The 25,462-nt window shown below is 49.3% G+C and overlaps 1 protein-coding gene across 1 annotated transcript in view; it reads left to right on the top strand.

The window, feature by feature from the left end:
• The window catches only part of PUM3 (pumilio RNA binding family member 3), a 37,761-nt gene extending 12,657 nt beyond the window's left edge, over nt 1-25,104 (top strand). Inside the window, exons 8-17 of the mRNA XM_038769937.1 lie at nt 2,198-2,301; nt 3,762-3,840; nt 7,431-7,529; nt 11,092-11,145; nt 13,565-13,645; nt 15,445-15,587; nt 16,753-16,975; nt 18,675-18,762; nt 21,064-21,154; nt 24,754-25,104. Of these exons, the coding sequence (XP_038625865.1) occupies nt 2,198-2,301; nt 3,762-3,840; nt 7,431-7,529; nt 11,092-11,145; nt 13,565-13,645; nt 15,445-15,587; nt 16,753-16,975; nt 18,675-18,762; nt 21,064-21,154; nt 24,754-24,886 (1,095 nt within the window). The 3' untranslated portion in view covers nt 24,887-25,104. The remainder of the gene's footprint in view (nt 1-2,197; nt 2,302-3,761; nt 3,841-7,430; nt 7,530-11,091; nt 11,146-13,564; nt 13,646-15,444; nt 15,588-16,752; nt 16,976-18,674; nt 18,763-21,063; nt 21,155-24,753) is intronic.
• The last annotated feature ends 358 nt before the right edge of the window (nt 25,105-25,462 follow it).

Raw genomic sequence — 25,462 nt, 5'->3', positions numbered from 1 at the left:
CCTTGTTCAGTGCTTACTAAGTGCTGAGGTGGATGCAAGCTAATCAGGTTGGACACAGTACTGTCCGTGTCCCACACGGGGCTCACGGTCTTCATCCCCATTTTATAGATGAGGGATTGAAAGGCAGAGAAGTTGTGACTTGCCCAAGGTCACACAGCAGACAAGCGACAGAGCCAGGACTAGAACTCAGGTCCTTCTGACACCCAGGCCTGGGCTCTGTCTTTGCTTCTCATGTGCGTGGACTGTGTCGAACCTGATTAACGTGTCTCTACCCTGCAAGGACCGTTATTATCATTAGTAATAATCAGAATAATGATGGCATTTGTTAAGCGCTTACTATGCGCAAAGCACTGTTCGAAGCACCGGGGCGGGCGGGATGCAGGGTGATCAGGTTGGCCCACGGGAGGCTCACGGTCTTCATCCCCATTTTACAGATGAGGGAACTGAGGCTCCGAGAAGTTAAGGGACTTTCCCAAGGTCACACAGCAGAGACGTGGCGGAGCCGGGATTCGAACCCGTGACCTCCGACTCCAAAGCCCGGGCTCTTCCCACTGAGCCACGCTGCTTCTCTATTAGTATTATTATTATGAGAATGCATGTATTCGACTACACTTAGCGTGCCCAGAGGATCAGTTGCGTGGGCGTATCACAGATTCAGGTCTAGAGGTGAATTTGATCATCCGATTTCTCAATTTTCATCATAATAATAGTACTCGTTAGGGCGCTTACTATGTGCCGAGCACTGTTCTAAACCCTGGGGTAGATGTAAGTTAATCAGGTTGGACACAGTCCCTGTCCCAAACGGGGCTCACAGTCGTAGTAGGAGAGAGTAGGATTTAATACCCTGCTCCGCCCTGCTTTAATACTCTACTCGAATCCTCGAATTTAATACTAGAATCCCTGCTCCGCCACTTGTCAGCTGTGTGACCTTGGGCAAGCCACTCAACTTCTCCATGCCTCAGTTACCTCATCTGGAAAATGGGGATGAAGACTGTGAGCCCCAAGTGGGACCACCTGATCACCTTGTATCCCCCCCAGTGCTTAGAACGGTGCTTTGCACATAGTAAGCGCTTAACAAATGCCACCATTATTATTAATACCCATTTTACGGATGAGGCCACTGAGGCGTGGACAAGCTAAGTGTCCGAGGTCACAGAGGAGACCCGGAGCAGAGCTGGGATTAGAACCCAGGTCCTCCGGCTCCCGGGCCCGAGCTCTTTCCACTAGGCCACGCTGCTTCTCTCACTTTATTGAGAGTGTGGACTGAGGGATGGGTCGTCGACAGCTGTAAAAATATGATCCCTCCATTAGGTCCCAGTTGGGACTCAGTCAACCAATCCGGGGTTTTTCTCCAGGTGGGCATGGGAACGTGTCTACCAGCTCAATTTTACTGTTCGCTCCCAAGATCTCAGTCCTGGGCTCCCCACACATCAAGTGCTCCTTAAGTACCATCGATTGAGTGCTTACTGAAGAGCGAATTCTCACGTTAGGTCAGTCGAGACTCTGGCGCATTGATGGGGCAGATCTGGAGATGACCTGGAACTTCGAATTCCACCTTATTTATGATTTGAAATGGAATGCCAAATGTTAAGAAGGTGCATTATTTCAGAAGTTGCAGTACTGACAGAGTCGTTAAAATTGGAGGCCTTCCCAGACTGAGCCCCCTCCGCCTTACCTCCTTCCCCTCCCCACAACACCTGTATATATGTAAATACGTTTGTACGTATCCATTACTCTATTTGTACATATTCTATTTTATTTTGTTAGTATGTCTTGTTTTGTTGTCTCTCTCCCCCTTCTAGACTGTGAGCCCGCTGTCAGGTAGGGACCGTCTCTAGATGTTGCCGACTTGGACTTCCCAAGCGCTTAGTCCAGTGCTCTGCACGCAGTAAGCACTCAATAAATACGATTGAATGGATGAATGAATGAATTAATTAAATTTGGGAAATCTAGCCTGCCATTTGTGACCTTTTTTAATAATCAAATCCAGTAGGAGCATTTTGCCCGTCTTCTGAGGTTCAGGAAGCTTTAGTAAGCTTCTCCCTCTAGACCATAAGCTCCTTGAGAACAGGGAGCACGTTATCCAACTCTGTTATTCCGTACTCTCCCAAGCGCTTAGTATAGTGCTTCGCACACAGTAAGCACTCAATAAATACGATTATTAAACCTGATGCTGGTTTTTTTGGGCTTTTTTTAGTCAGCGGTTCACCCAACTCTAGATAAAGTGTTGGAGGTGCAGCCTGAAAAACAGGAGGCTATTATGGATGAAATGAAACAGATTCTTGCTCCAATGGCTCAAAAGTAAGAACCCTTTTTTACTTTTGCTTAAGAAATGTTTTTGAACTTCCACAAGAGATGTTGTTGGTTTTTTTCCTTCCTATCTTTCCAATCTTCCTATTTAAGTTACCTCTTTAATCAATTTCTGGGATTTTAAAGATAGATGTGGTGGTCCTGCAGACGCTGTGTGGAACACAGGCAAGGTAAGCGGATTAGGCTTGCTTCCTATCCCTCACAGGGCTCAGGATCTAAATCGGGGTTTGCAGACACATAGGGCCGTAAATAGAAAATCAGACAAGAGGAAAATGCAAAATCAGCAACCGCGAGAGAGCCCCGTCCTTTTACATGGCTGAACCCCAGTTCTTGGCACAATTTTCAATTACAAGCCACCTTACCCCTAATAATAATAATAGTGGTATTTGCTAAGCACCTACTATGTGCCAAGCACTGTTCTAAGGCCTGGGGTAGATTACAAGGTAATCAGGTCATCCCACGTGGGGCTCGCAGTCTTAATCCCCGTTTTACAGATGAGGGAACTGAGGCGCGGGGAAGTGAAATGACCTGCCCCAGCTCACAAAGCAGATGTGGCAGAGCTGGGATTAGAACCCAGGTCCTGTGGCTCCCAAGCCCGTGCTCTTTCCACTGATGATAATAATAACGATGGCATTTATTAAGCGCTCACTATGTGCAAAGCACTGTTCTGAGCGCTGGGGAGGTTACAGGGTAATCAGGTTGTCCCGTGTGGGGCTCCCAGTCTTCATCCCCGTTTTCCAGATGAGGGAACTGAGGCCCAGAGAAGTGAAGCGACTGGCCCAAAGTCACCCAGCTGACAAGTGGCGGATCCGGGATTTGAACCCATGACCTCTGGCTCCAAAGCCCGGACTCTTTCCACTGAGCCACGCCGCTTCTCCATGCGGCAGCTAGGCCATGCTGCTTTTTTAACGACTAGCAGCCATCAGAGCACAACCTTTATAGTCCTTTGTTCCCTCCTGTCTTTTTTTTTTTATTCTGACCGTCTCTCCCACTAGACTGTAAGGTCCATGAGGGAGTATTTTGCTAAGCGCTGAGTGCGGTGTTCAGCGTGCGGTAGTTGCGCCACAAATGCCATGGATCGATGTGACAGTTCCTGTAGGTCCAGGAGACTTGTGTCCTGCAGTGGTCTTTTGGGAGGCAGTGAGGCCGAGGCAGCAGTGGTAGCCTCAGGGACCACCCAGAGGGTACTTGCATTTCGAGCATCGAAGAGTCAATTGAGTCACATTTTAATTTCCTAAATGGATAGCCTGTCGGTTCCCTGCGTCGTTCTCAGAAAATCATAGGCGAAGATAAAGTGTCCGTTTCACCGACTAGAAGGGGGGAAAAAAAAATCACATTTTTAAGCGTTGCAAGTAGCGAGAACAACTGGGATTTGTTTTATTACTTTAAATCACAGCTGATCGTCTCCCCATTTTAGTGTATTATAGATCTGTTTACCTCCTGCTTTACAGGGAAGCTGTCATTAAACACTCATTGGTACATAAAGTATTCTTGGACTTTTTCACCCACGCACCTTCAAAACTCAGATCGGTAAGTGCTGCCCAAATTTTGGTTTCTGGTTTGCTGTTTATGGTCGAATCCCGGCTCCGCCGCGTGTCCGCCATGTGACCTTGGGCAAGTCACGTAACTTCTCTGAGCCTCAGTTTCCTCATCTGTAAAATGGGGATTAAGACTGTGAGCCCCCCAGTGGGACAACCCGATCGCCTTGTATCCCCTTCAGCGCCTAGAACAGTGCTTTGCACGTAGTAAACGCTTAACAAATACCATTATTATCGTTATTATTATTATTAATGAGTTGCAATAATTGGCTGGTTTACAGAGATTATAACTTTCAGGGAATCAGCTACTCACTGGGACTGGGCTGTTCACTAGGGAGTGGCGAATTTGGGAGTAGCAGAGTGACATTTGACACAGTAAATGATTTTTCTTTTGCTCTGGAATTCGTTCATTCCCTTTCCTCATCCGTGTTCACTCCACGATAATAGTTGGTGCCCGGTAGTTTTATGGTTCCTACAAAGCAAGCTCGTCACAGGCAGGGAATGTGTCTGCTAATTCTGTTGTATTGGACTCTCCCAAGCGCTAGTACTGAGCTCTACATATAGTAAGCGCTCAATAAATGCCATTGATTGATTGATTGATTGATTGAGCCTCTTGAAATGTCTTGCAAATAAATGGAGTTTTCGGTGTCCTTACAAATCTGCCAAAATATAGCTTAACTTTGTATCACCGTAAAAACTTTAAAATCATGAATGAAAGCCTGCTTAATACCAGAGTGGATTTTTGTCCTAACCTTTTCATTCTGCTAGGGATCTTAAAAACACATTGGGCAGGAGTGGAGGGAAGGATAGAAAGAAGGCCGAAAGAGGTGCAGCCAAACAGCCATTAAAATTCGTTTTCAAAAGTCAGCACTACAGTTTAGTAATTACCTAGCACCTGCAGCCTGCTTCACTTTTATATTCTTCCCTTCCGCGGAGTGATGAGGTTGACACCACCCTAGTAAGCATCCTCCTTGGAACATACGAGGAAACGGATGCACAGGAACGGAACCGAGAGGCCCGGTCGTTTGGGCATTTAGTCCCCCCAAGTAACAATAAAAATAATTAGCACCCTAGTGCATTATTGCCACATGAGATGAAATGAGATTGATGACTAGAAGCATCTCCTGTCTCTCCAACACATATAATTGTGGTGTTTGTTTAGCACTCACTGTGTGCCGCCCACTATACCACGCGCGGGTTCGGGCCCGACACGGTCCCCGTCCCAGCCAAGGTTCGCGTTTTTAATATGGGAGAGAACAGATATTCAATCCCCGTTTCCCAGGTCAGGCTACTGAGGTGCTTCCCCTCCCCACAGCACCTGTATAGATGTTTGTCCAGATTAATTACTCTATTTTACTTGGACAGATTTACTATTCTATTTTGTTAATATGTTTTGTTGCCTGTCTCCCCCTTCTAGACTGTGAGCCCGCTGTTGGGTAGGGACCGTCTCTATATGTAGCCAATGTGTGCTTCCCAAGCGCTTAGCACAGCGCTGTGCACACAGTAAGCGCTCAGTAAATACGATTGAATGAAAGTTACATAAAGGAGGCAAGTGACAGCTGGGGTTAGAATCCGGGTCCTCTGACTCCCAGCCCGTACTCTTTCCGCTCGGTCTCGCTGCTTGAGGTATTTGAAAAGGACTTACACCGTGCCAAGCACTGCGCTGACACCAGCTCAGAGGTGCGAGATAACCAGGCCGGACACAGTCCCCGTCCCACACGGGGCGAAGGAGGGAGAACAGATTGCAGCTCCACTTTATGGATGAGGAAACCGAGGCACGGAGAAGTCGAGAGACTTGCCCGAGATTCTCCAGCAGGCAGTGGGGCGTAGAGACGGGGGCCAGAAGGAGCTCAGGGGCCGGAGAGCTTCAGCTCTGCTCCCAGGGTGGGAGGCGATGGGCCAGAACTGACGTGCCCAAGAAGAGTTTCCTCTAACTCTCTAGACCGTAAGCTCGTTGTGGGCAGGGACTGTCCGTTTTTTGCTCATTCGGTCGTCTTTACCGAGCGCTTACTACGTGCCAAGCACTGTACGAGGCGCTGGGGAGAGTACAGAAGCAGTGTGGCCTAGTGGAAAGAGCACGGGCTCGGGAGTCCGAAGAACCTGGGTTCTGATCCTGGCTCTGCCACTTAATAATAATAAAGGCATTTATTAAGCGCTTACTATGTGCAAAGCACTGTTCTAAGCGCTGGGGAGGTTACAAGGTGATCGGGTTGTCCCACGGGGGGCTCACAGTCTCTATACGTTGCCAACTTGTACTTCCCAAGCGCTTAGTACAGTGCTCTGCACACAGCGCTCAATAAATACGATTGAATGAAATGAATGAATCCCCATTTTCCAGCTGAGGTCACTGAGGCCCAGAGAAGTGAAATGACTTGCCCAAAGTCACACAGCCGACAAGTGGCAGAGTCGGGATTTGAACGCATGACCTCTGACTCCAAAGCCCGGGCTCTTTCCACTGAGCCACGCTGCTTCGCTTGTCTGCTGTGTGACCTTGGGCAAGTCACATCACTTCTCCGTCCCTCAGTTACCACATCTGGAAAATGGGGTTTGCGGCTGTGAGCCCCACGTGGGACAAGGGACTGTCCAACCCGATTCGCTTGTATCCACCCCAGCGCTTAGTACAGTGCCTGGCACACAGTAAGTGCTCAACAAATACCACAGTTGTTATTATTATTATCATCATTCCCTGTCACGGTGAGTTCAGTCTTGTACTCTCCCAAGCGTTTAGTACAGCACTCAGTAGATACGATGGAATGAATAACTAGTCAACCTCCTCGCATTACTGTGGTAGATAACGGTAGGTTGCGATAGCCCGTTGTAACTCTTTGGTAACTCTGTCGTAAGCGCTTAGTACAGTGCTTTGCACACAGTAAGCGCCCAATAAATACGATGGACTGAATGAAGGAGTAAGGCGGGTTCCTCTGTGTGGTGCCCTCAGTAAAAGAGAAATGGATCATAATAATGTTGGTATTTGTTAAGCGCTTACTACGTGCAAAGCACTGTTCTAAGTGCTGGGGTATATCCACCCAGTGCTTAGTATAGTGCCTGGCACATAGTAAGTGCTTAGCAAGTGTCTTAATTACTATTAGCGCTTAGAACAGTGCTCTGCACATAGTAGGCGCTTAACAAATGCCATCATTATTATTATTATTAGCCCTTCTAGACTGTGAGCTTGTTGTGGGCAAGGATCGTCACTGTTGAGTGTTGTACTGTTCTGTCCCAGGCGCTTAGTACAGAACACAGTAAGCTTAACAAATATAATTGAAGGAATGAGAGTTCTGTAGCTTTAGAGCTTCTTTGGCCCTCCCTAATAATAATAATTACGGTATGTACGTGCTATGTGTCAGGCACTGGGGTCGATACAAGAAAATCGGGTTGGGCGCAGTCGGGCTCACCGGCTCCATCCCCATTTTCCAGATGAGGTAACTGAGGCACAGAGAAGCTAAGTGACTTGCCCAGGGTCACGCAGCAGACAGATGACGGAGCCTGCCCCCCCCCCCCCCACCTTTCTTTTCTCTCTCTCTTTTTTTTTTCCCCGACTCCTCAAGTTGCCACGGTGACCCTCCCTCATTTATTCCCTAGGAAATGATTGAAGCAATCAGAGAAGCAGTAATCTACTTGGCGCACACACACGACGGGGCGAGGGTGGCCATGGCCTGTCTCTGGCACGGCACGCCAAAGGTACAGCATGCTCAGCGGGGACGGGGGGAGAGGTTGGGTGAGCCCTGTGGGGGCGAGGGAAGGCTACAGGGAGGGACCGACCCGTCCGCCCGCCGCTCCAGTCGTGCCGCTCCTCTTCCTGGGATGATGGCAGCCGCCCCTGAAGGGACACCTCCCACTCCCTCTTCTTCATCCCCCCCGGCGGCTCAAGGGGGTGCGATGCCGTCGGCCCCCTCCATCGCCGCGTCGGGAAGCAATCGGTCAATCAATCAATCAATCGTATTTATTGAGCGCTTACTGTGTGCAGAGCACTGGACTAAGCGCTTGGGAAGTCCAAGTTGGCAACATAGAGAGACGGTCCCTACCCGACAGCGGGCTCACAGTGTCGATCGATTACTGTGCGTGCAGAGCCCTGTGCAAAGCGTTTAAAGAAGAGGGGAAGGGGAAGAGCTGGAACTGACCGTCCCTTGGAATCGGAAACGATCCGCTTCAGCCCTCCCCTAATGCAAGCTCTCGTTTTTTTTCCTGTATTTAATCAATCAATCGTATTTATTGAGCGCTTACTGTGTGCAGAGCACTGGACTAAGCGCTTGGGAAGTACAAGTTGGCACCATAGAGAGACGGTCCCTACCCAACAGTGGGCTCACAGTCTAAAAGGGGGAGACAGAGAACAAAAACAAACGTACTAACAAAATAAAATAAATAGAATAGATATGTACAAGTCAAATAAATAAATAAATAGAGTAATAAATATGTGCAAAAGTATATACATGTATACAGGTGCTGTGGGGAAGGGAAGGAGGTTAGATGGGGGGGATTGAGAGGGGGATGAGGGGGAGAAGTGCTTACTATGTGTCAAACACCGGGACAGATCCAAGTTAATCAGATCGGACACGGTCCCCGTATCACATGGGGCTAGTAGGTCGTAAGTGGGAGGGAGAACAGGTATTGAATCCCCATTTTAATAATAATAATAATGGCATTTATTAAGCGCTTACTATGTGCAAAGCACTGTTCTAAGCGCTGGGGAGGTTACAAGGTGATCAGGTTGTCCCACGGGGGGCTCACAGTTTTAATCCCCATTTTACAGATGAGGGAACTGAGGCCCAGAGAAGTGAAGTGACTCACCCAAAGTCGCACAGCTGACAAGTGATAGAGCATTTCTAAGCACTGGGGGAGATACAAGGTGATCAGGTTGTCCCCGTGGGGCTCCCGGTCTTCATCCCCATTTGACAGATGAGGGAACTGAGGCCCAGAGAAGTCACCCAGCTGACAAGGGGCAGAGGCGAGATTAGAACCCACGACCTCTGACTCCCCAGCCCGGGCTCTTCAGTGCGCGGGGCTAGAGTTGAGGAAACTGAGGCCCGGAGAAATGAAGTGACTTAATAATAACGGTATTTGTTAAGCACTTACTATGTGCACGGGGCTAGAACTGAGGAAACTGAGGCCCGGAGAAATGAAGTGACTTTATAATGACGGTATTTATTAAGCGCTTACTATGTGCGCGGGGCTAGAGTTGAGGAAACTGAGGCCCGGAGAAATGAAGTGACTTAATAATAACGGTATTTGTTAAGCACTTACTATGTGCGCGGGGCTAGAGTTGAGGAAACTGAGGCCCGGAGAAATGAAGTGACTTAATAATAACGGTATTTGTTAAGCGCTTACTATGTGCGCGGGGCTAGAGTTGAGGAAAGTGAGGCCCGGAGAAATGAAGGGACTTAATAATAACGGTATTTGTTAAGCGCTTACTATGTGCCCAGCACTGTTCTAAGAACTGGGCAAGGGGATGAGGTTGTCCCACGTGGGGCTCACAGTCTTAATCCCCATTTTACACATGAGGGAACTGAGGCACTGAGCAGTGAAGCGACGGGCCCAAAGTCACCCAGCTGAGAAGGGGCGGAAGCCGGGATTAGAACCCACGGCCTTTGACTCCCAAGCCCGGGCTCTTTCCACTAAGCCGTGCCACTTCCCTGATTCTCAGCAACCTCAGTGAGTTGAGACGAAGACGAAAGTTTGATACGGCCGCATATGCCGCCCTTATTGTTGCGTAGCTTGCGGCCTTCTGTGATCTCTGCCCTAATGCCAGCGCTTAGACCAGTGCTCTGCACACAGTAAGCGCTTAACAAATGCCATCATTATTTATTATTATTAATGCACAGAGATAACGTCGTCGGGCCAAAGTCGGTCTTTAAGAACCTCCTTACGCCAAGAGCATTGCGGAGGCGTAGGGTTTTTCCACCTCTGTGGGCTAGACGTTTCCTGCTCTCCAGAAAATGCTGTATTGGTGCTGCCAAGTACAAAAACGTGGTTATTATGTTGGGCTGAACTTTATAAATTCCTTTTGGTGACCTGCCACGTTCTTCTGTTCCTATCTTATATGCTCCCTGGGGGCATAAGTTCTTGAGGCGAGCCCTCCCAATTTCGAGGCCGTGGAACGAGGAAATGCGAAGGATGATGAAAAGCTGTCGGTGGTGGGGGTAGAATAATAGCTTCTCATCCCCCAGTCCTTAATTAAGTATATTCCTTAATGTGCACTAGTGTGGGGAATGGACATCTAGGAAAAGGAAATAAAGCAGATGAGTCATTGTCTTTCTTTCCTTCCCCGGGGATCCACTTCAGTTGACGCTTGTGTTCTCCCCATCCCGTGTAGCGATGGTTTGGTACAAGCTCATCTTCCAGGCACTGTACACGTTATTGGGCACGTGTGCCTTTGGCCTGTGGGCCCGTACTAGAAACAGACGACCGAGGGAACGGCGTGAGTTCAGAGGGGAGAGGAGACGACTACATTTTTCCACTCCAGGCAGACAAATGACCGCCGTGTGCCTTCTCACAAGCCCTTGTGGCTTCGGAGCCTGGTCGAGCCATCTCCAGGCTTGGGCTAGCCAAAATGCTCGGAAACCACCGCCCCTCAGTTAAAACTAGCCGGATGCTAGGGGAGATGGCTTTCTGCCCGCTCCAAACTGGGTCAGATGACACACCGGGAGCCCCTGGGTTTATAAAAAGAAACGGGGGGGAGATTTGGGAATAGGGCCGGGCTTAATCTAGAGGTGGGAGGGAGAGACGTGACGAGCGAGCTTCCCTTCCCTCCGGCCACCGAGTAATCGGACCGACCGTTATGCGGGGTTCGTCACGGGCCCAACCACCCAAGGGCGACTCGCATACGCTCCTGCCCCTGCCAGGGCTGTTTTAAGCCTGAGGCCTTTTGGACAGGTTGGAGTTAGTCCTAAATGTGATGAGAGGTGATGAATTGGATGTGTACGGAGAACACAGGACCCTATAGGCCCCCAAGAAACTTGTTACGTTCCATTCCGTTCCCATGTAGCAAATATTCCCGCCTGGATGAGGACAAAGTCTAGGAAAGCGGTGCGCTCCTTCTTGCACGTGCTCCGAGAGAACTCTGGCTTTCCGCCGTTCTAGCCTCAGACTCAGTGGTTTGAAAACTTGCGGTAAATGAATGAGACTCATTCATCAAGAAACTCAATTCAGAACTAAGATCGTATGTGCGTAACGGAACAAAACAGAGCCTTCCCCGATCCCTAATCCAAACGTGTGCTTACCGAGACAATTTCCCCCCTTCTTACAGGACCGCAAAGTTATTGTGAAGACAATGAAGACTTATGTTGAAAAAGTAGCTAACGTAAGTGTTTGATAAAGGGTATATTTCGAATTGTCTACATACTAGAGTGGGACACAGGTTTGTAGTGGGTGCTTATGGAAAAAGCTAGTTACAGCATCGTATAAGAGAATACTCGTTTTAACTCGAAAGGTTGCTCTGATGAACTGCTTTGAGCATCTCCTTTTGGAGGGTACCGAGAAAATATAATCCTTCCTGCCGACTCGTGGGTTGACCCTGTAAGAAATGTGATTGATCAGCCAGTGGTATTTCTTGAGCCCTTACTCTGTGCAGAGCACTGTACTGAGTGCTTGGGAGAGTACAGCGGAGCTAGTAGGCCCCAGTCCCTATCTGCAAGAATCTTACGGCCCTAGTGGAGGAGAGAGATGCTAAAATGAGCTCAGGGTAGGGGGATGTGATGGAGTATAAAGAAATAGCTACGTAAAGATACTCTAAAGCGTTCTGAGTTCCCAAATATTTGCTTAGGTGACGTGGCAGTCGGGGGTGGGGGGCGAAAAATAGGGTGGGGAGGTGAGAGTTTCATTAGGGGAGGCCTCCTGGAGGAGGTGTGATCTCAGAAGGGCCTTGAAGGAACAGAGACATTGGTCTTCCAAATGTGACGGGGGAGAGAATTCCAGTCAGAAGCAAGGTCGTAGAAAGGGAATTTAGACCTTTTTACTAAGTCCGCTTAGGTGTCTGTCACTTCCTCAGCGGCCGAGAACCTAAAGGATGTCGAGTTCCTTCATGGGAGAGGATCCCATCTCCGTGTTCTCAGTCGACGGGCTGGTTGAGTCTTGATTTGTTGCTGTAGGTTCGAGTTATTGGAGAGTAGAGGTAGACCGATACCAATAGGTGTCAGCATTGTGGAGGAGTTTGTTAGAGTGAAGAATAGGTGAAAGAAGCGAAAACCAGGCCTTAGGACCATCATTTCAGCCGGAGGGACACCTATCTGACAGGACGGGAGGGTGGAGCTTGGGGAAGGATGGTGTTTAAAGAGGCCACGGGGGCTCCGAACTAGTTCTGAGCCTTCTGAGGATGCCCGCGGTTCTCTCCAATCAATCAATCAATCAATCAATCGTATTTATTGAGCGCTTACTGTGTGCAGAGCGCTGTACTAAGCGCTTGGGAAGTACAAGTTGGTCTCCACAGACTGACGTTCTAAACGCAGGGTTGGTTAGGGGACACCAGGTGCCCGAGTGCGGGCAACTTCCTCGGCAGGTCCAGTCCGAGCCAGTGGGCCGAATATTGCCCATCCCTGGTTTAGAGAGTAACGCGGCGTGTAGTACGATGCTACATCTCCTTTGGCTATCCCCTCTCAGCAGATAAATAAATGATGGGAATCGAGAGAGAACTGTAAAGGATTATGACAGATTTTGAAAAGAACGGAAGGCATCACTGCAGGCGGTCCCTGTGAGGAATATATGACTGGGGAGAAACAGGTAGACAGTCTGGCACAAAATAAGAGAGTCATTCTTTCCATAGATTCAGGGCGGGGGAGGCATTGAAGCAGCGTGGCTCAGTGGAAAGAGCCCGGGCTTGGGAGCCAGAGGTCATGGGTTCTAATCCCGGCCCCGCCACTTGTCAGCTGGGTGACTTGGGACGAGTCACTTAACTTCTCTGTGCCTCAGTGACCTCATCTGTAAAATGGGGATTAAGACTGGGAGCCCCACAAGGGGCAACCTGATCACCTTGCATCCCACCCGGCGCTTAGAACAGTGCTTTGCACATAGTAAGCGCTTAATAGATGCCATCATCGTCATCATCAGTTGAAGAGGATCTTGTCCCCATTATATACTCTTGAAATTTGGGGTTACTCTGGGGCCATAAACTTCTCCGTCTGGTTTTGAAGAAGTGGGTCTACTTGGGAGTGGTAACTACATTACTACTCTGTGAAATGAAGAGGGCCGTGCTTTGGTGATTGGTTAAAGCCCCGCTGCCTCACTCGAGACAGCAGGAAATTCTTCCCTGCCATATCAAGACCCTCCCTTAGATGAAGTCAAATTTGCTCTGGTCAAGAACTAAGGGTAATTGTTGTTTTCTAGAGGGATAATGGGTAATGCTGTTCCAGTCAGTCTTTTAGAAAAACAAGCTTGGGCCAAACAACAGTTTTCACAAAGGGATGTATGCACATGTAATTCAGGTGGTAGCTAAACCATAAAGTGGACATTCATTAACTGAACAGCTGTCTAGTATCCCAGCCTTACGGAGACCTATCAGATTTTTGTCATCCCGTGTTAAATATGCTTTCCTTATCAAGGAGGCCTCCAGAAAATAATGCCATTTTGTAAGATAGGAAAGGAAATTCATTTATTGGTCCTTATCTGAGTGGTTAGTGTACACCGCGAGTGGACTCGCACCCACAGGACAGACTAGGCCTAAAACCTAAAGAGCGCCTCTGCGTTTAACCCTTTTCACCGTAATCTGTTTCTCACTCTTGTTACAGGGCCAATACTCCCACTTGGTTTTGCTGGCGGCATTTGACTGTATTGACGATACTAAGCTAGTGAAGCAGTTAATTATCTCCGTAAGTAACTTGAACGTTAACCCGGCTGTTTTGTGTGTGTCTGTGCCTGTGTGTGTGTGAAGTAAAGATATCCGTGAGTCCGCATAGTAGTCTGTAGCAATACAGTCTGCTTTTCAACAAAGGCCTTCTAATTGATAGTGTCAGGTTGCTTCCTGTAATTCCGCCTAAATCTAGGGGCGGAAGGATGATAGTGTGACCAGTGCAGCTCCGCCCCTGCGGAATTGATGTTTTCCCCCTTCCCCCTTTCTTCCATTGGATAGCATTTTCAGAACTAGAAATGGGGCGTGCCTGCTCATTTTTTTCCACCCTTAATTCATGCACTGATGCATTTTAATCAAGCAGTCGTATTTACTGAGCGCTGACTGTTTGCAGAACGCTGTACTAAGCTCTCGGGGGAGTGCAGCGTAACGGAGTTGATAGACACTTTGCCTGCCCACAACAAGTTTGCAGTCTAGAGGGGAAGACAGACATTAATAAAAAAAATAATTTAGCAGGCCCTCTGGAATTCTCTCTCTGGGGAATAAACGAGGAGCTTTTGGTGCTGCTAACGAATTAAGTAGTCGCCTCCGGAAAATGCCAACGGGAAGGACTTGGGAAAGTTTCTTTTCCGGGCTAAAACCAAAATTCGCATCACTGCCCCGCACGGATTTCCCGAGAAAACACACTTCGTTAAGAATTCGGCTTGGTTCTCTCCCAGACTAGATGGATCTCATGAAAAGCAGTTGATGAGCGGTGTTTCGTCTCTTTGAACACTACTAGGCTTATCAGTTTGATTGCCTCAGCTCTTTAATCCACTTTCTGGCAGGCCGGTTCTCAGGCAGATTGCTTGAACCGGCTAACTTCACTCGACATAACAACAGTAGCGTGTTCAGGATAAGCATTAAGAATATGTGACTTGTGGTATCGTTGGAATGTTAATTGCTCTCTACCCCCTTTTTTTTTCCATCCCAACTGCACAACTTTTTGCCACCCTTAGTGTTCTTTAAAATAGTCTCTAGAGATACGTGTTGCTAAGCAGTAGTGAGATAGCTGAACTCGGTCTCGTCGTCAGTGATATTTGTCGAGCACTTCTTGTGTGCAGAGCACTATACTAAGCGCCTGAGAGAGTACAGTGCAACAGAGTTGTTGATTTATGCTATTTGTTAAGCGTTTATTATGCGCTAGGTACTGTGCTAAGCACTGAGGTCGATTCACACTCACAGTCCGTGTCTCATATGGGGCTCACAGTCTTAATCCCCATCTTACAGATGAGGTAACTGAGGCACAGAGAAGTTAAGTGATTGAACCAAGGTCACACAGCAGACAAGTGGCGGAGCTGTTGCTAGAACCCCTGCTCTATCCACTAGGCCATGCTGCTTCTCAGCATCGGAGAAGCAGCGTGACTCAGTGGAAAGAGCCCGGGCTTTGGAGCCGGAGGTCAGGGGTTCAAATCCCGGCTCCACCAGTTGTCAGCTGGGTGACTTTGGCAAGTCACTTCACTTCTCTGGGCCTCAGTGACCTCATCTGGAAAATGGGGATTAAGACCGTGAGCCCCCCGTGGGACAACCTGATCACCTTGTAACCTCGCCAGCGCTTAGAACAGTGCTTTGCACATAGTAAGCGCTTAATAAATGCCACCATTATCACTATTATTATTATCGGTAGACGTGTTCCCTGCCCACAGTGCCCTTACAGTCTAGTGGGTACTTCAATCGTAATACAAATAGAAACCTTTAAAGGTATTTTAAAAGCATGAATTTAAATTATGGAAAGTGCCTTTCCCGGTTAGTGCTTGGTCAATTGCATTTTTCTGTTTTTAGGAGCTCATCAGTTCCTTGCCGGACATCGTCAACAATAAATACGGACGAAAAGTCCTGTTGTATTTGCTGAGCCCCAGAGATCCTGCCCACGTCGTGCCAGAAATCATCAAGGTTTTGCAGAAAGGCGACGGAAACGCACATAGGTACTTGAGAAGGGAGGGTTGGGTATTTGTGTTCCTCCCCCCTCTTCCAAGGCTAAGCCGAGCCGGCTACTTTCGAGCGGTGGTTGTGTCCACCTGGAACCACGCCTCGCCTGTTCACATGAGGCTGGCAAAGTCCAGGGCCAAGCTGCAGCATTAAAAGAATCAGTATTTTCCTGCGGAAAGGGAGAGGGTGAGAGCGAGAGTGGGCGTGTGAGCAAAAGAGACGGGCCCACATGCCCGGAGGAGCCGCGGCAGCCGTGGTTACGGAATCGAGCCGGTCTTGGCTTCGCGTCTCTGTCTTCCCAGCCCATTTTGAGCAGCAGGATTCGGAATTTGTTTCAGTCACACCTCCAACTTGGTTCTCTGCTTTTCCTGAGTCATTAAGAGGCTAGGCAAAGAATGGTCTTCATTTTGAGCACGGGGGTGAACTTAGGACAGAACTCTAAGGGGACGGATGGGGAAAGGAAGAGAGAGGGTGGGGGAGAAGAAGAAAAGGAATTGGGAAGAGAGGAAGGACGAGGTATTTCCCGTTGCTGCTGCGTTTTCTTACATCCTCAGTTTCACCCAGTGAGTGGAGAGATTCTCTGGGGATGAAGCCGTGGGAGTCCCAATCCCTGGCTCGTCCCCAGTTTGTCCCTGAGGCGATCTGGGTGGGGCGGGGGGTGGAGCAGGGCGGCTCAAGGGGCTTCGGGGCCGACGGAGACAGGAACCGAATGGGCCAAGTGCCGGGGAGGAGCTAAGCAGGTAAACAGCGGCGGTAACACAGGTGGGTACTTAGAGGAGAAGAAAGAAAGAAAACCTACCTACCCAATGCATGCATGCCAACTCTAGGATCTTTTTAGAAAGAAAAGCCTCCTCCCCGGAGCAGAAAGAAGGGAACCTTTTTCCACCGTAAAGGCGTGGTACGATACCAAACAGTCGTAGTCTTTGGTGAACTTGTGCAGGAAATAGGGTCCTTCCCTTTGGCTCCACAAAGCTGGAGTGCTGGAACCATTCCCCCGTTTGTTTTAAGAAGCACAATTAAGGGTACATGAAGTGGTAAAGAGATCACCCTTAACGTTCCCCGGCGTTCACCGACTGACTGATGTTCGCTGCTGTCGTTCGAGAAGCCGAATCGCTCGTAATAATGGAGCCGTGCCGTTGCCTCTGCCACTTATTTTGACAGTAAAAAAGACCCGGACATCCGCCGGCGTGAGCTGTTGGAAGCTATTTCCCCGGCTCTGTTGAGCTACGTTCAGGAACACGCCCAGGAGTTGGTGGTGGACAAAGGGTCCTGCGTCCTGGTGGCTAACGTCCTGGGCTTTGCACTCGGTGGCGTCCAGCCCGTCATGGATGCCGTCGCTGACTTGGCAGCCGCAGAACTGATTCCTGGCGGCAAGGACGGAGAGGTAATGTATGAGCGAGAGAGGCTCGGGTTAGGATCGGTTTCCACCCTGCCTCATGTCCCACAAACTGCCTCCGCCTGGACCCGGCCTTCCTGTCATCGGTCTTCGCCCGTTGCCCGTCAGTCCTGCCGAGCCAGTGCTACTTACTGAGCGTTTACCTTGGGCAGAACGCTGTACTGAGCACAGAGCCAGAAGGCGAAGGTGGCATCGGCTTGGCGGCCCAGTGGAGCCGTTCGCAACAGTGCCAGCCCCAGGGCTGCTTACAGTGAGCGATTTGGGCAGGAGCCCCTGGCTGGAATGGTACGGGGATCAATAGGACGATCTGACGCCTGGCAGTGTGAATGCCTCCTTCCCAGAGATATAATAATACGTTGACTTGAGTGAGTTTAGTGCCCTTTTTAGCTGCTGATTCTTTGTTCTCCAGGAGCCCAGAGTGGAGGAGAAATCGTTCCCTAATTCGACCAGACGGTCCTATCTTCAAACACATAGTTCTGAGGGAACTGACTCCCCTGTGGTTTCTTTCGGCGTTTGGGTGGTGTGGGGAAGTGCCACTTACACCAGGTTGAGTTAATAATAACGATGGCATTTGTTGAGTGCTTACTGTGTGCCAGGCACTGTTCATTCATTCATTCAATCGTATTTACTGAGCGCTTACTGTGTGCAGAGCACTGTACCAAGCGCTTGGGAAGTGCAAGTTGGCAACATATAGAGACGGTCCCTACCCAACAGCGGGCTCACAGTCCTAAGCATCGGGGTAGATACAAGGTAATTCATTCAATCGCATTTATTGAGCGCTTACTGTGTGCAGAGCACTGTACCAAGCGCTTGGGAAGCCCAAGTTGGCAACGTATAGAGACGGTCCCCACCCAACAGCGGGCTCACAGTCGTAAGCATCGGGGTAGATGCAAGGTAATCAGGTTGTCCCACGTGGGGCTCACAGTCTTAATCCCCATAACTGAGGCACAGAAGTGAAGTGCCTTGCCCAAAGTCACCCAGCTGACAAGTGGCGGAGGCGGGATCAGAACCCACAACCTCTGACTCTCAAGCCCGGGCTCTTTCCACTAAGCCACTCTGCTTATTAAGTAGCTATAATTCCTAGGTAGTGGTGAGCCCCTACCAAATCATGGGTGGAAGCAGCGTTTTGACCTCAGGCTTGACTATCCCGCCACTGACCCCGTACCAAATTTTCTCTCTGGCCTGGTCACCCCCTTTCCCCCTCCCCGCTCCCCATCATCCTATCCCACAGACCGGCACCGTTCCCACCTTCAAAGGCCTCCTAAAATCACATCTCCTCCATGAGGCCTTTATTTCTCCCATCCAGTCCTCCCTCTGCCTCCACTTAGATACTGCCCCCAGCCCAGCCCCGCAGTAATTATATATATATATATATATATATTCTTATACACTACTATTTCATCTCTCCCTAATTGGTTTTAATGTTTGCCTCCCCCTGTAGACCGTGAGCTCCTTTTTTTGCGGTATTTAAGTGCTTAGTAGGTGCAAAACACTGTTATAAGCGCTGGGATGGGGACAAGTGAATTACGCCGGACACGGTCCCTGTCCCTCACGGGGCTCACAGTCCAAGTAGGAGGGAAAACAAGAGAACCGAGGGCAGGGTCTCGTACTCTCCCAAGTGCTTAGTATGGTGCTCAGCACACAGTAAGCGCTCGGTAGGTCACAGCTGCATTTTGTCTTTTCAAAGCTTCACATGGCCGAGCATCCGGCAGGACATCTGGTGCTGAAGTGGTTAATAGAACAGGATGACAGGCTGAAAGAAAATGGAAGAGAAGGTAGGTTGGGGTGGGTCACCTGGCTACATGGTGGAATTTCAGCCTTTTCCAGTATCACACTGAGTCTCCTAATTAAGCTGGCCATTTGTGGTTCAACGCAAAGCGTCATGTGTGGTGAAACGGATCCGTGGGGAAAAGATGGTGGTAAAAGTCGATCCAGTTCATCCGAGTTTTCACCTCTGCAATTTAGAAGTAAGCCGAGGAAGATCGGCTTTCTCCTGTAGATGAGATGACCGGCTATTTGTACACTGTCGATTTGTGTAGAGGGAGGAACTGAAGGGGGAGGAGTAAGATTGCGCTTTCGCTGAAGAGGTACAACTTCCGATTCAGAAGTTCCTTCGTACAGCGAGGCCGAACAACCCCTCGATGCGATAGGGGCCTCGTCGATGAAAATTGTAACTGCCTCAGAAATGAACACGATAAGCTGGTCGTAAATTAGCTGCCACATCCTCCCCTGTTTCAGGGTGCGGCTTTTTGTTGTCGAGAGGCGCAAATCGTCGGTTATGCGCTCAAGGATTCGGGGTTAGAATTTGGGCTCCAGATTTCATTTCAAAACACCTGTCGGGCATCTGGTTTGGGGAGCAAGAATTTGCCTAGATTTAAGCTTCTCGCCCTCAAAAGAAAACATGAGGCTGGCCCTTTGCTATCTGGATTGAAGCCTGGCACAGCTTTCCATTTGGGTGTGTTTTACAGAAGAGCCAAGATCCCCTCTCAAGGGGCAGGTTTCCCGTGCGGAGGCAGAAATTCACTCACTCTTGGGCATTGTCTGTATTACGGCTCCCTTTCCCAGGTGACCTACTGCTCTTGGAAGAATCATCAGCGTAATAACGATAATCGTGGTGTCCGTTAAGCGCTTCCAAGCACCGTATTAAGCGCTGGGGTAGACCGTATCAGATCAGATACGGTCCTTGTCCCACCTGGGGGTCCCAGGCTAAGCGGGAGGGAGAACGGGTCCCGGATCCCCGTTTTTACAGTTGAGAAAACCGAGGCCCGGATACGTGGAGTGACTTGCCCAGCAGGCAAGTAGCAGAGCTGGGATTAGAACCCAGGTCCTCTTCCTCCAAAGCCTGTGTTCTTTCCCCTCGGCCCCGCTGCTTCTCAGGGTGCTTTCTGGACTCACCTGCCTTCACCAGTGATGGAAGGACCGGAGCACCGAGCCCTACGTAACAAAAACTCAGTCCATCAGTTTTAAAAGGGCGCATTCATTCAGTGGTATACATTGAGCGCTTTCTGTGCGCAGAGCACTGTACTAAAAGTGCTAAAAGGAAACGTTTCTCAAAACGTCCCGTTTTGAAAGCTACTCCATCTGCTCTTGGTCCTTCTGAGTCGAATGGATTTCCCTGGTCACTGGAAGACTTCGGAGAGGTTAGGCCTCTGAAAACGGTTTTAACGAGCAGGTGGGAAAAGGAAAGGGAGAAGGATGGAAGCCCAAGCGGTTAGGGTGTAAGTTGACCCCAAGTGATTCGAGTGTCAAATGTGAATTTAGACCCAAAACGTGGTGTAAAAAGGGGGGATTTCTAGTCAAGCGGTTGTAAAGAGTCGCCCGTTTCGGAGGAGCTGAACCTGCAGTCTGTGGGAATGGACCCCATTTGTACAAACGTAAGAACCGTGAAGATCTCACGGCCTCTTTCCGAAGTGGGAGGCCCTGGTGTCTTGGGAAAAGGTCGTTGCCCCCCCGGCCACCCAGCGCACCTCACCAGGGGTTCTCCCCCCCCCCCCCCCCATGAAAGATCGCATTTCAGCTGCTAAATACATCCACCCGACAGCGTCGAGAACGTGGGGGTCCTTGGGGATCAAAAGCCCTTTAGAAACCCAAGACACCCAGTCTTAATTTTCTGTGGGTGGAAGTGTAAAGACGAATGAAGGTCTTGCCATGAGGAGTTTGCTCCAGTGTTCGGGGCACCCGCTGGGGAAGCATTCTGAAATAAGCGAGCACTTCATTTCAACCCAACAGAAGGCGGGGCCATCGAACATTCACTTCCTGAATAGCCTTGGGGACTAGGTTCAACTCCTAAATAGTACAAAGAAATGCCAGTGTGTCTGTGGTTCATTCCAGTGCAGTTTTTGTCCACTTCAGTGCACTGTTGTCTGATCGCAGCTAAGTGTGGCTTGGGATTTTTATCCTGGCCACAAAAGAACCAGCTGTGTATTGAGGAGTCATTACTTTGAGAGGAAGCAGGGACCTTTGAATATTCGAGGAGCGGGTAAAAGCTATTCGATAAAATCACTGTTGCAGATCGTTTTTGTTTTTTATAGACCTCACTGGCATATCGTTTGGCTGAATCTGAGTATGTTTTCCAGGTTGCTTCGCAAGGACTCTGGTAGAGCGTGTTGGCGTTAAGAATCTCAAGTCCTGGGCTGGCATAAATCGCGGTGCCATTATTCTTTGTCGGTAGGTACAACCCCTCACGTCGTCTCATCGGGTCCCCGGAGCTGAATTTCTCTGTTCGTCTCCCGGATCGCTGATGGCAGAATGAACGCCGGGCTTCCCGCTCGTGTACGCTTGTTGAATAATGTTTGCTTTCCATTATGTCGTTGACTAAGTATGCAACTAAAGTAAGGCCCGGCCCCCCCAGCATAGTACCACCCAAGCCGTTGTCTCAGAACTACAGTTCGAACCCTCCCACCTCAAAATTTGGGTTGTGATCTCGCTGGATTCCAGATGACTCGTAACAGTCAGATTGCTGCACTTGCAAAGTGGTGATGTTTGCATTGATCAGTCAACGGTATTTATCGACCGCTTACCGGGCGCGGAGCACCGGACTAAGTGCTTGAGAGAGTACGATGCGGTAGAGTCGGTAGACACGTTCCCTGCCCACACCGATCTTACGGTCTAGACGGGGAGGCGGACATTACGTTTTCAAATAAACTAAATCCCAGTGTATTTCTCGCTGGGGGTTGTGGCGGAGGCGGGAGGGATTGGCTGCTGTGAAACGGAAATTCGCGTGGCGCTCACTTCAGCTAGAACGGAGAAAGCAGTGGAGGGTAAAATGGGATGTAAGCCAAACATGTACCTTCACTGTGGACATTGGACATTGGAGCCTAATTCCCAGACTGTAATAGCTATAGTAACTATTTAAACCCGGCATTTTTTTGTAACGGGTATGCCCTGATCCAAAACCTTCTTACACAAAATCAAAATTGGAGTCAAAAAGCTGTTGACCCTTGAATTTACCTTGTAAAGCATTCCTTAGTGGGATTCATCCTGGCAGTTGTTGACTTGCTAGGTGGGAAATTTGTCCTAACATCTGTTGTTTCTGCCTTGTCTACTCAAGTGTAGGCTGGCCGGGGCTACGGCAGCAGTCTGTTTGAATTGTCTTTGGTGTAGGGAATTGCCTTTTTATCTGATTGGAGTCCCAGTAATCTCCCAAATGCAATATTCTAGGTGGGTTTTTTTGAGGGGGGATGGGGGGGGCGCAGTAATTATTTAAAACTTTAAATTGATCCTTTGTCTCGTAGAATCTATTTTAGTTGTCAGGAATTGCCTTTAAGGCCCCTTGGCACTCAGAAAATCTGAGCATTGCAGTTCCCCTGTGCAAGCCCTGAGGAGAATGATGAGTGTATTTTTAGTTTTATGCCGGAGGTCTAGAGCCCAGCTGGAGAACCTGTGTGTGTTTCTGACATGCTTCTCTTAACCAGACCTTGGGGCTGTTCATTCTCCCTGCCGTTCTTTCTCGAGGTGGCATATGCCAGTTTAAAATGTAAATTATGATGTGAACTCGGTTTGTGAATAATTACAGCTATCAGCGGTCTGTTAATGGTGAAAGGAGAGAGGAGTGGCCGTTAGTGACAGTAAGAGCTCCCTGGCTTAACAATTTCTGCGTTGTGGGGAAAAGCAGCTAAGTCGGGCCGTGATTGGCGGCATCTGATTTGTTTCTTAAATGTTAAATTAAAAAAATGTCAACGTTAAATTTTAAAGCTCAGAGTTGAGCGGTTTTTCTCTTCAGTGGCAGAAAACCCAGAAGTCCTTGTGACGTTGGTGGTCATCCACAACGTCAGATATGAATTTCTTTGAATTTCGTCAATCTGGTATTTATTGAGCTGAGAAAGTGCTGCCCTTCTTTCTCTGTGAGAGCTGCTGCTCGTCGCGAGGGCCCCGGGCAGTGGCTTGGACGCCTCCCCCATCCCATCTCAGTCCCAAGCGCTTAGTACGGTGCTCTGCACACAGTAAGCGCTCAATAAATACAATTGATTGATCTCAGTCGCTCAGAGTGCGTCATCAGTAATTTGCAGTGCAGAATTGGGGAGGCTTAAGCAGACTGCACATGGGGTACTCACCATGGGGAAATTATAGCTGAGCTAGGGAGATGACTAGTATAATCAGCCGGTTTGCGAAACATTAAAGACTTCCTCTGTCGGGTTCCTGGAGGGATAAATATCTTCCTCGCAGGTGCCCCGCTGCACCGGTGGCTTGTTTGTCCTTCTGGTGGACGGGGTCTGTTCGATTTCTCTGTCGCGTTCCCAAATGGGGACCTTTGTGCCAGATGCGCTGATCCCATCTTTTTGGTCATTTGAGGGCTGTTACCCTTTGGGTCACTCCCCAGCCAATAAAAGTAGACAAAGGTGGCATTTGTGAACCACCTCTGAAGACAATCTCCGAAAAGGGAAGGGCAGAAACCTCTCAGTAGACTAGAGTACAAACAGTTCCAAATGGTCAATATCGAAATAGGTGTTTCGGCCACCGCTTGGATCCCTTTACCAAATCTGGCCCTTATACAAGGGAACTGGACTCCTCGTGGGCGGGAGTCAATAATAATAATAATGATAATGATGGCATTTATTAAGCGCTTACTATGTGCCGAGCACTGTCCTCCGACTCCTCAGCCCATGCTTTAATCACTAGGCCGCACTGCTGCTCTGAACAGCTGCTCTAGACGAAGCTCTCTGTGGGCAGGGATTGTGTCTGTTTTATTGTTGTCCTTCCCCAAGCACCTCAGTAAACGACGGCCACGTGGTTGTTCGTGGTCATTTAGCAGGAATTCATTCACTGTCGATTTATTGAGCGCTTACTATGTGCAGAGCACTGTACTAAGTGCCTGGGAAGTCCAAGTTGGCAACATCTAGAGACGGTCCCTACCCAACAGCGGGCTCCCGTTCTAGAAGAAATCAGTAAATCGGATTGGGGTATTGTGAACTCGGTCGATCAGTCGTATTTGTTGAGCCCTCAGCGCAGAGCAATCAATCAATCAGTTGTATTTATTGAGCGCTTACTGTGTGCAGAGCACTGTACTAAGCGCTTGGGAAGTACAAGTTGGCAACATATAGAGACGGTCCCTACCCAACAGTGGGCTCACAGTCTAAAAGAGCACTGTACAGAACGCTCTGGAGAGTACAGCACAACAGAGTGAGTAGATGCGATCCTTGCCCGCCGGGAGCTGACAGTCTACAGGGCAGAGCACAGCGCTAAACGTTTGGGAGGGTACAGCCGGTCGATCGGTAGTTGCTATTGAGAGCTTACCGTGTGCAGAACATTACTCATTTCATTCAATCGTATTTATTGAGCGCTTACTGTGTGCAGAGCACTGGACTAAGCACTTGGGAAGTACAAGTGGAATTATATTAAGTGTTTGGGAGAGCGCGGCACGATCGAGTCGGTAGACGTGATCCCTGCCCACCCGAGCGGTCTAGAGGAGGAGGCATTTTAAAATGTAGATGAAGGAAACGGCAGAATATAAGGGTACGGACGTACGGGCTATGGGGCTGGTGTACAGAGGGCACAGCGGAGATGGCGAGTAGTGTGGGGAAATGAGGCAAGGCTTCTTGGAGGAGATGTGATTTTAGTTTGGCTTCGAAAGTGGGGAGAGCGGCGGTCGGCCGGATAGGAAGGGGAAGCGAGTTCCAGCCCAGAGGAAGGACGTGGGCCGGGGGTCGGCGGCGAGACGGACGAGATCGAGGTGAAACCCCACTTAGACCGTCTGGCCCCTGAAAAGGGATTCTTTGCAGTCTAATGTGTTTTTGTGTGTTTTCCCCCCCCCCCCCGCCCCCATCTAGCCTCCTCCGAAGCTGTGATCAAGAAGTGGCAAACAAAGTTAAAGCTGGACTGAAAAGCCTTGTCCCCAAATTGAAAAAAACCACCAGTGCCAGCAAAGGACTAGACGCTTTGCTTGAGAAACTGACCGCCTGAGAGGAAAATGAACATCGAAGAACAAATTGGAGACACTTTCCCGGCTGGGAGAGATGTGAGATCATCAGGTCCGGCCCAGTCCCTGCCCCTCACGGGGCTGACCTTGGGGTGTGCGTGAGGGAGGGAGACCAGATCAGGTTATTTTTTTTCCCCCCCTCACGATTCTTTTTAATAGTCTGTGAAAAAGCAGCTCTAGGAAATAAATGGTTTCCAAAAGATGCCGTCTCATCCGTGAGTTCTAGCCAACTCCTGTGCCAGACGGAGTGGCTTCGGCGGGGCTGAAGGAGGGTGGGTTGGGTTTGAAGGGCGGCCGTTGCTGTTCCTCCACAGTCCCTTCAACTTAAATCCTCCGGGTAGATTTTGAAGCCCTGAGATGATATTGCTCCTGCAGCTGTGTTGCTCGGTCTTGAAGCACCAGCCCAGACCCTCGGAAGAGACGCAGCTTTATTATGTGCCTCTTTTGAGTGTCCCTTCCCGTTTTTCCTTCCTCTATATTCCCCATGTTCTTCTGCTACTTCCCATTAGCTCTTTTCCATCATTCCTAACCTAGCCTGTCCACTGCTCGTCGGGATGTGG

Source organism: Tachyglossus aculeatus, chromosome X4 (assembly GCF_015852505.1).
Source record: "Tachyglossus aculeatus isolate mTacAcu1 chromosome X4, mTacAcu1.pri, whole genome shotgun sequence".
NCBI classification, from domain to species: domain Eukaryota; kingdom Metazoa; phylum Chordata; class Mammalia; order Monotremata; family Tachyglossidae; genus Tachyglossus; species Tachyglossus aculeatus.
The sequence above is the reverse complement of the archived record's forward strand: the minus strand, read 5'-3'. Positions and strand labels throughout refer to the sequence as shown.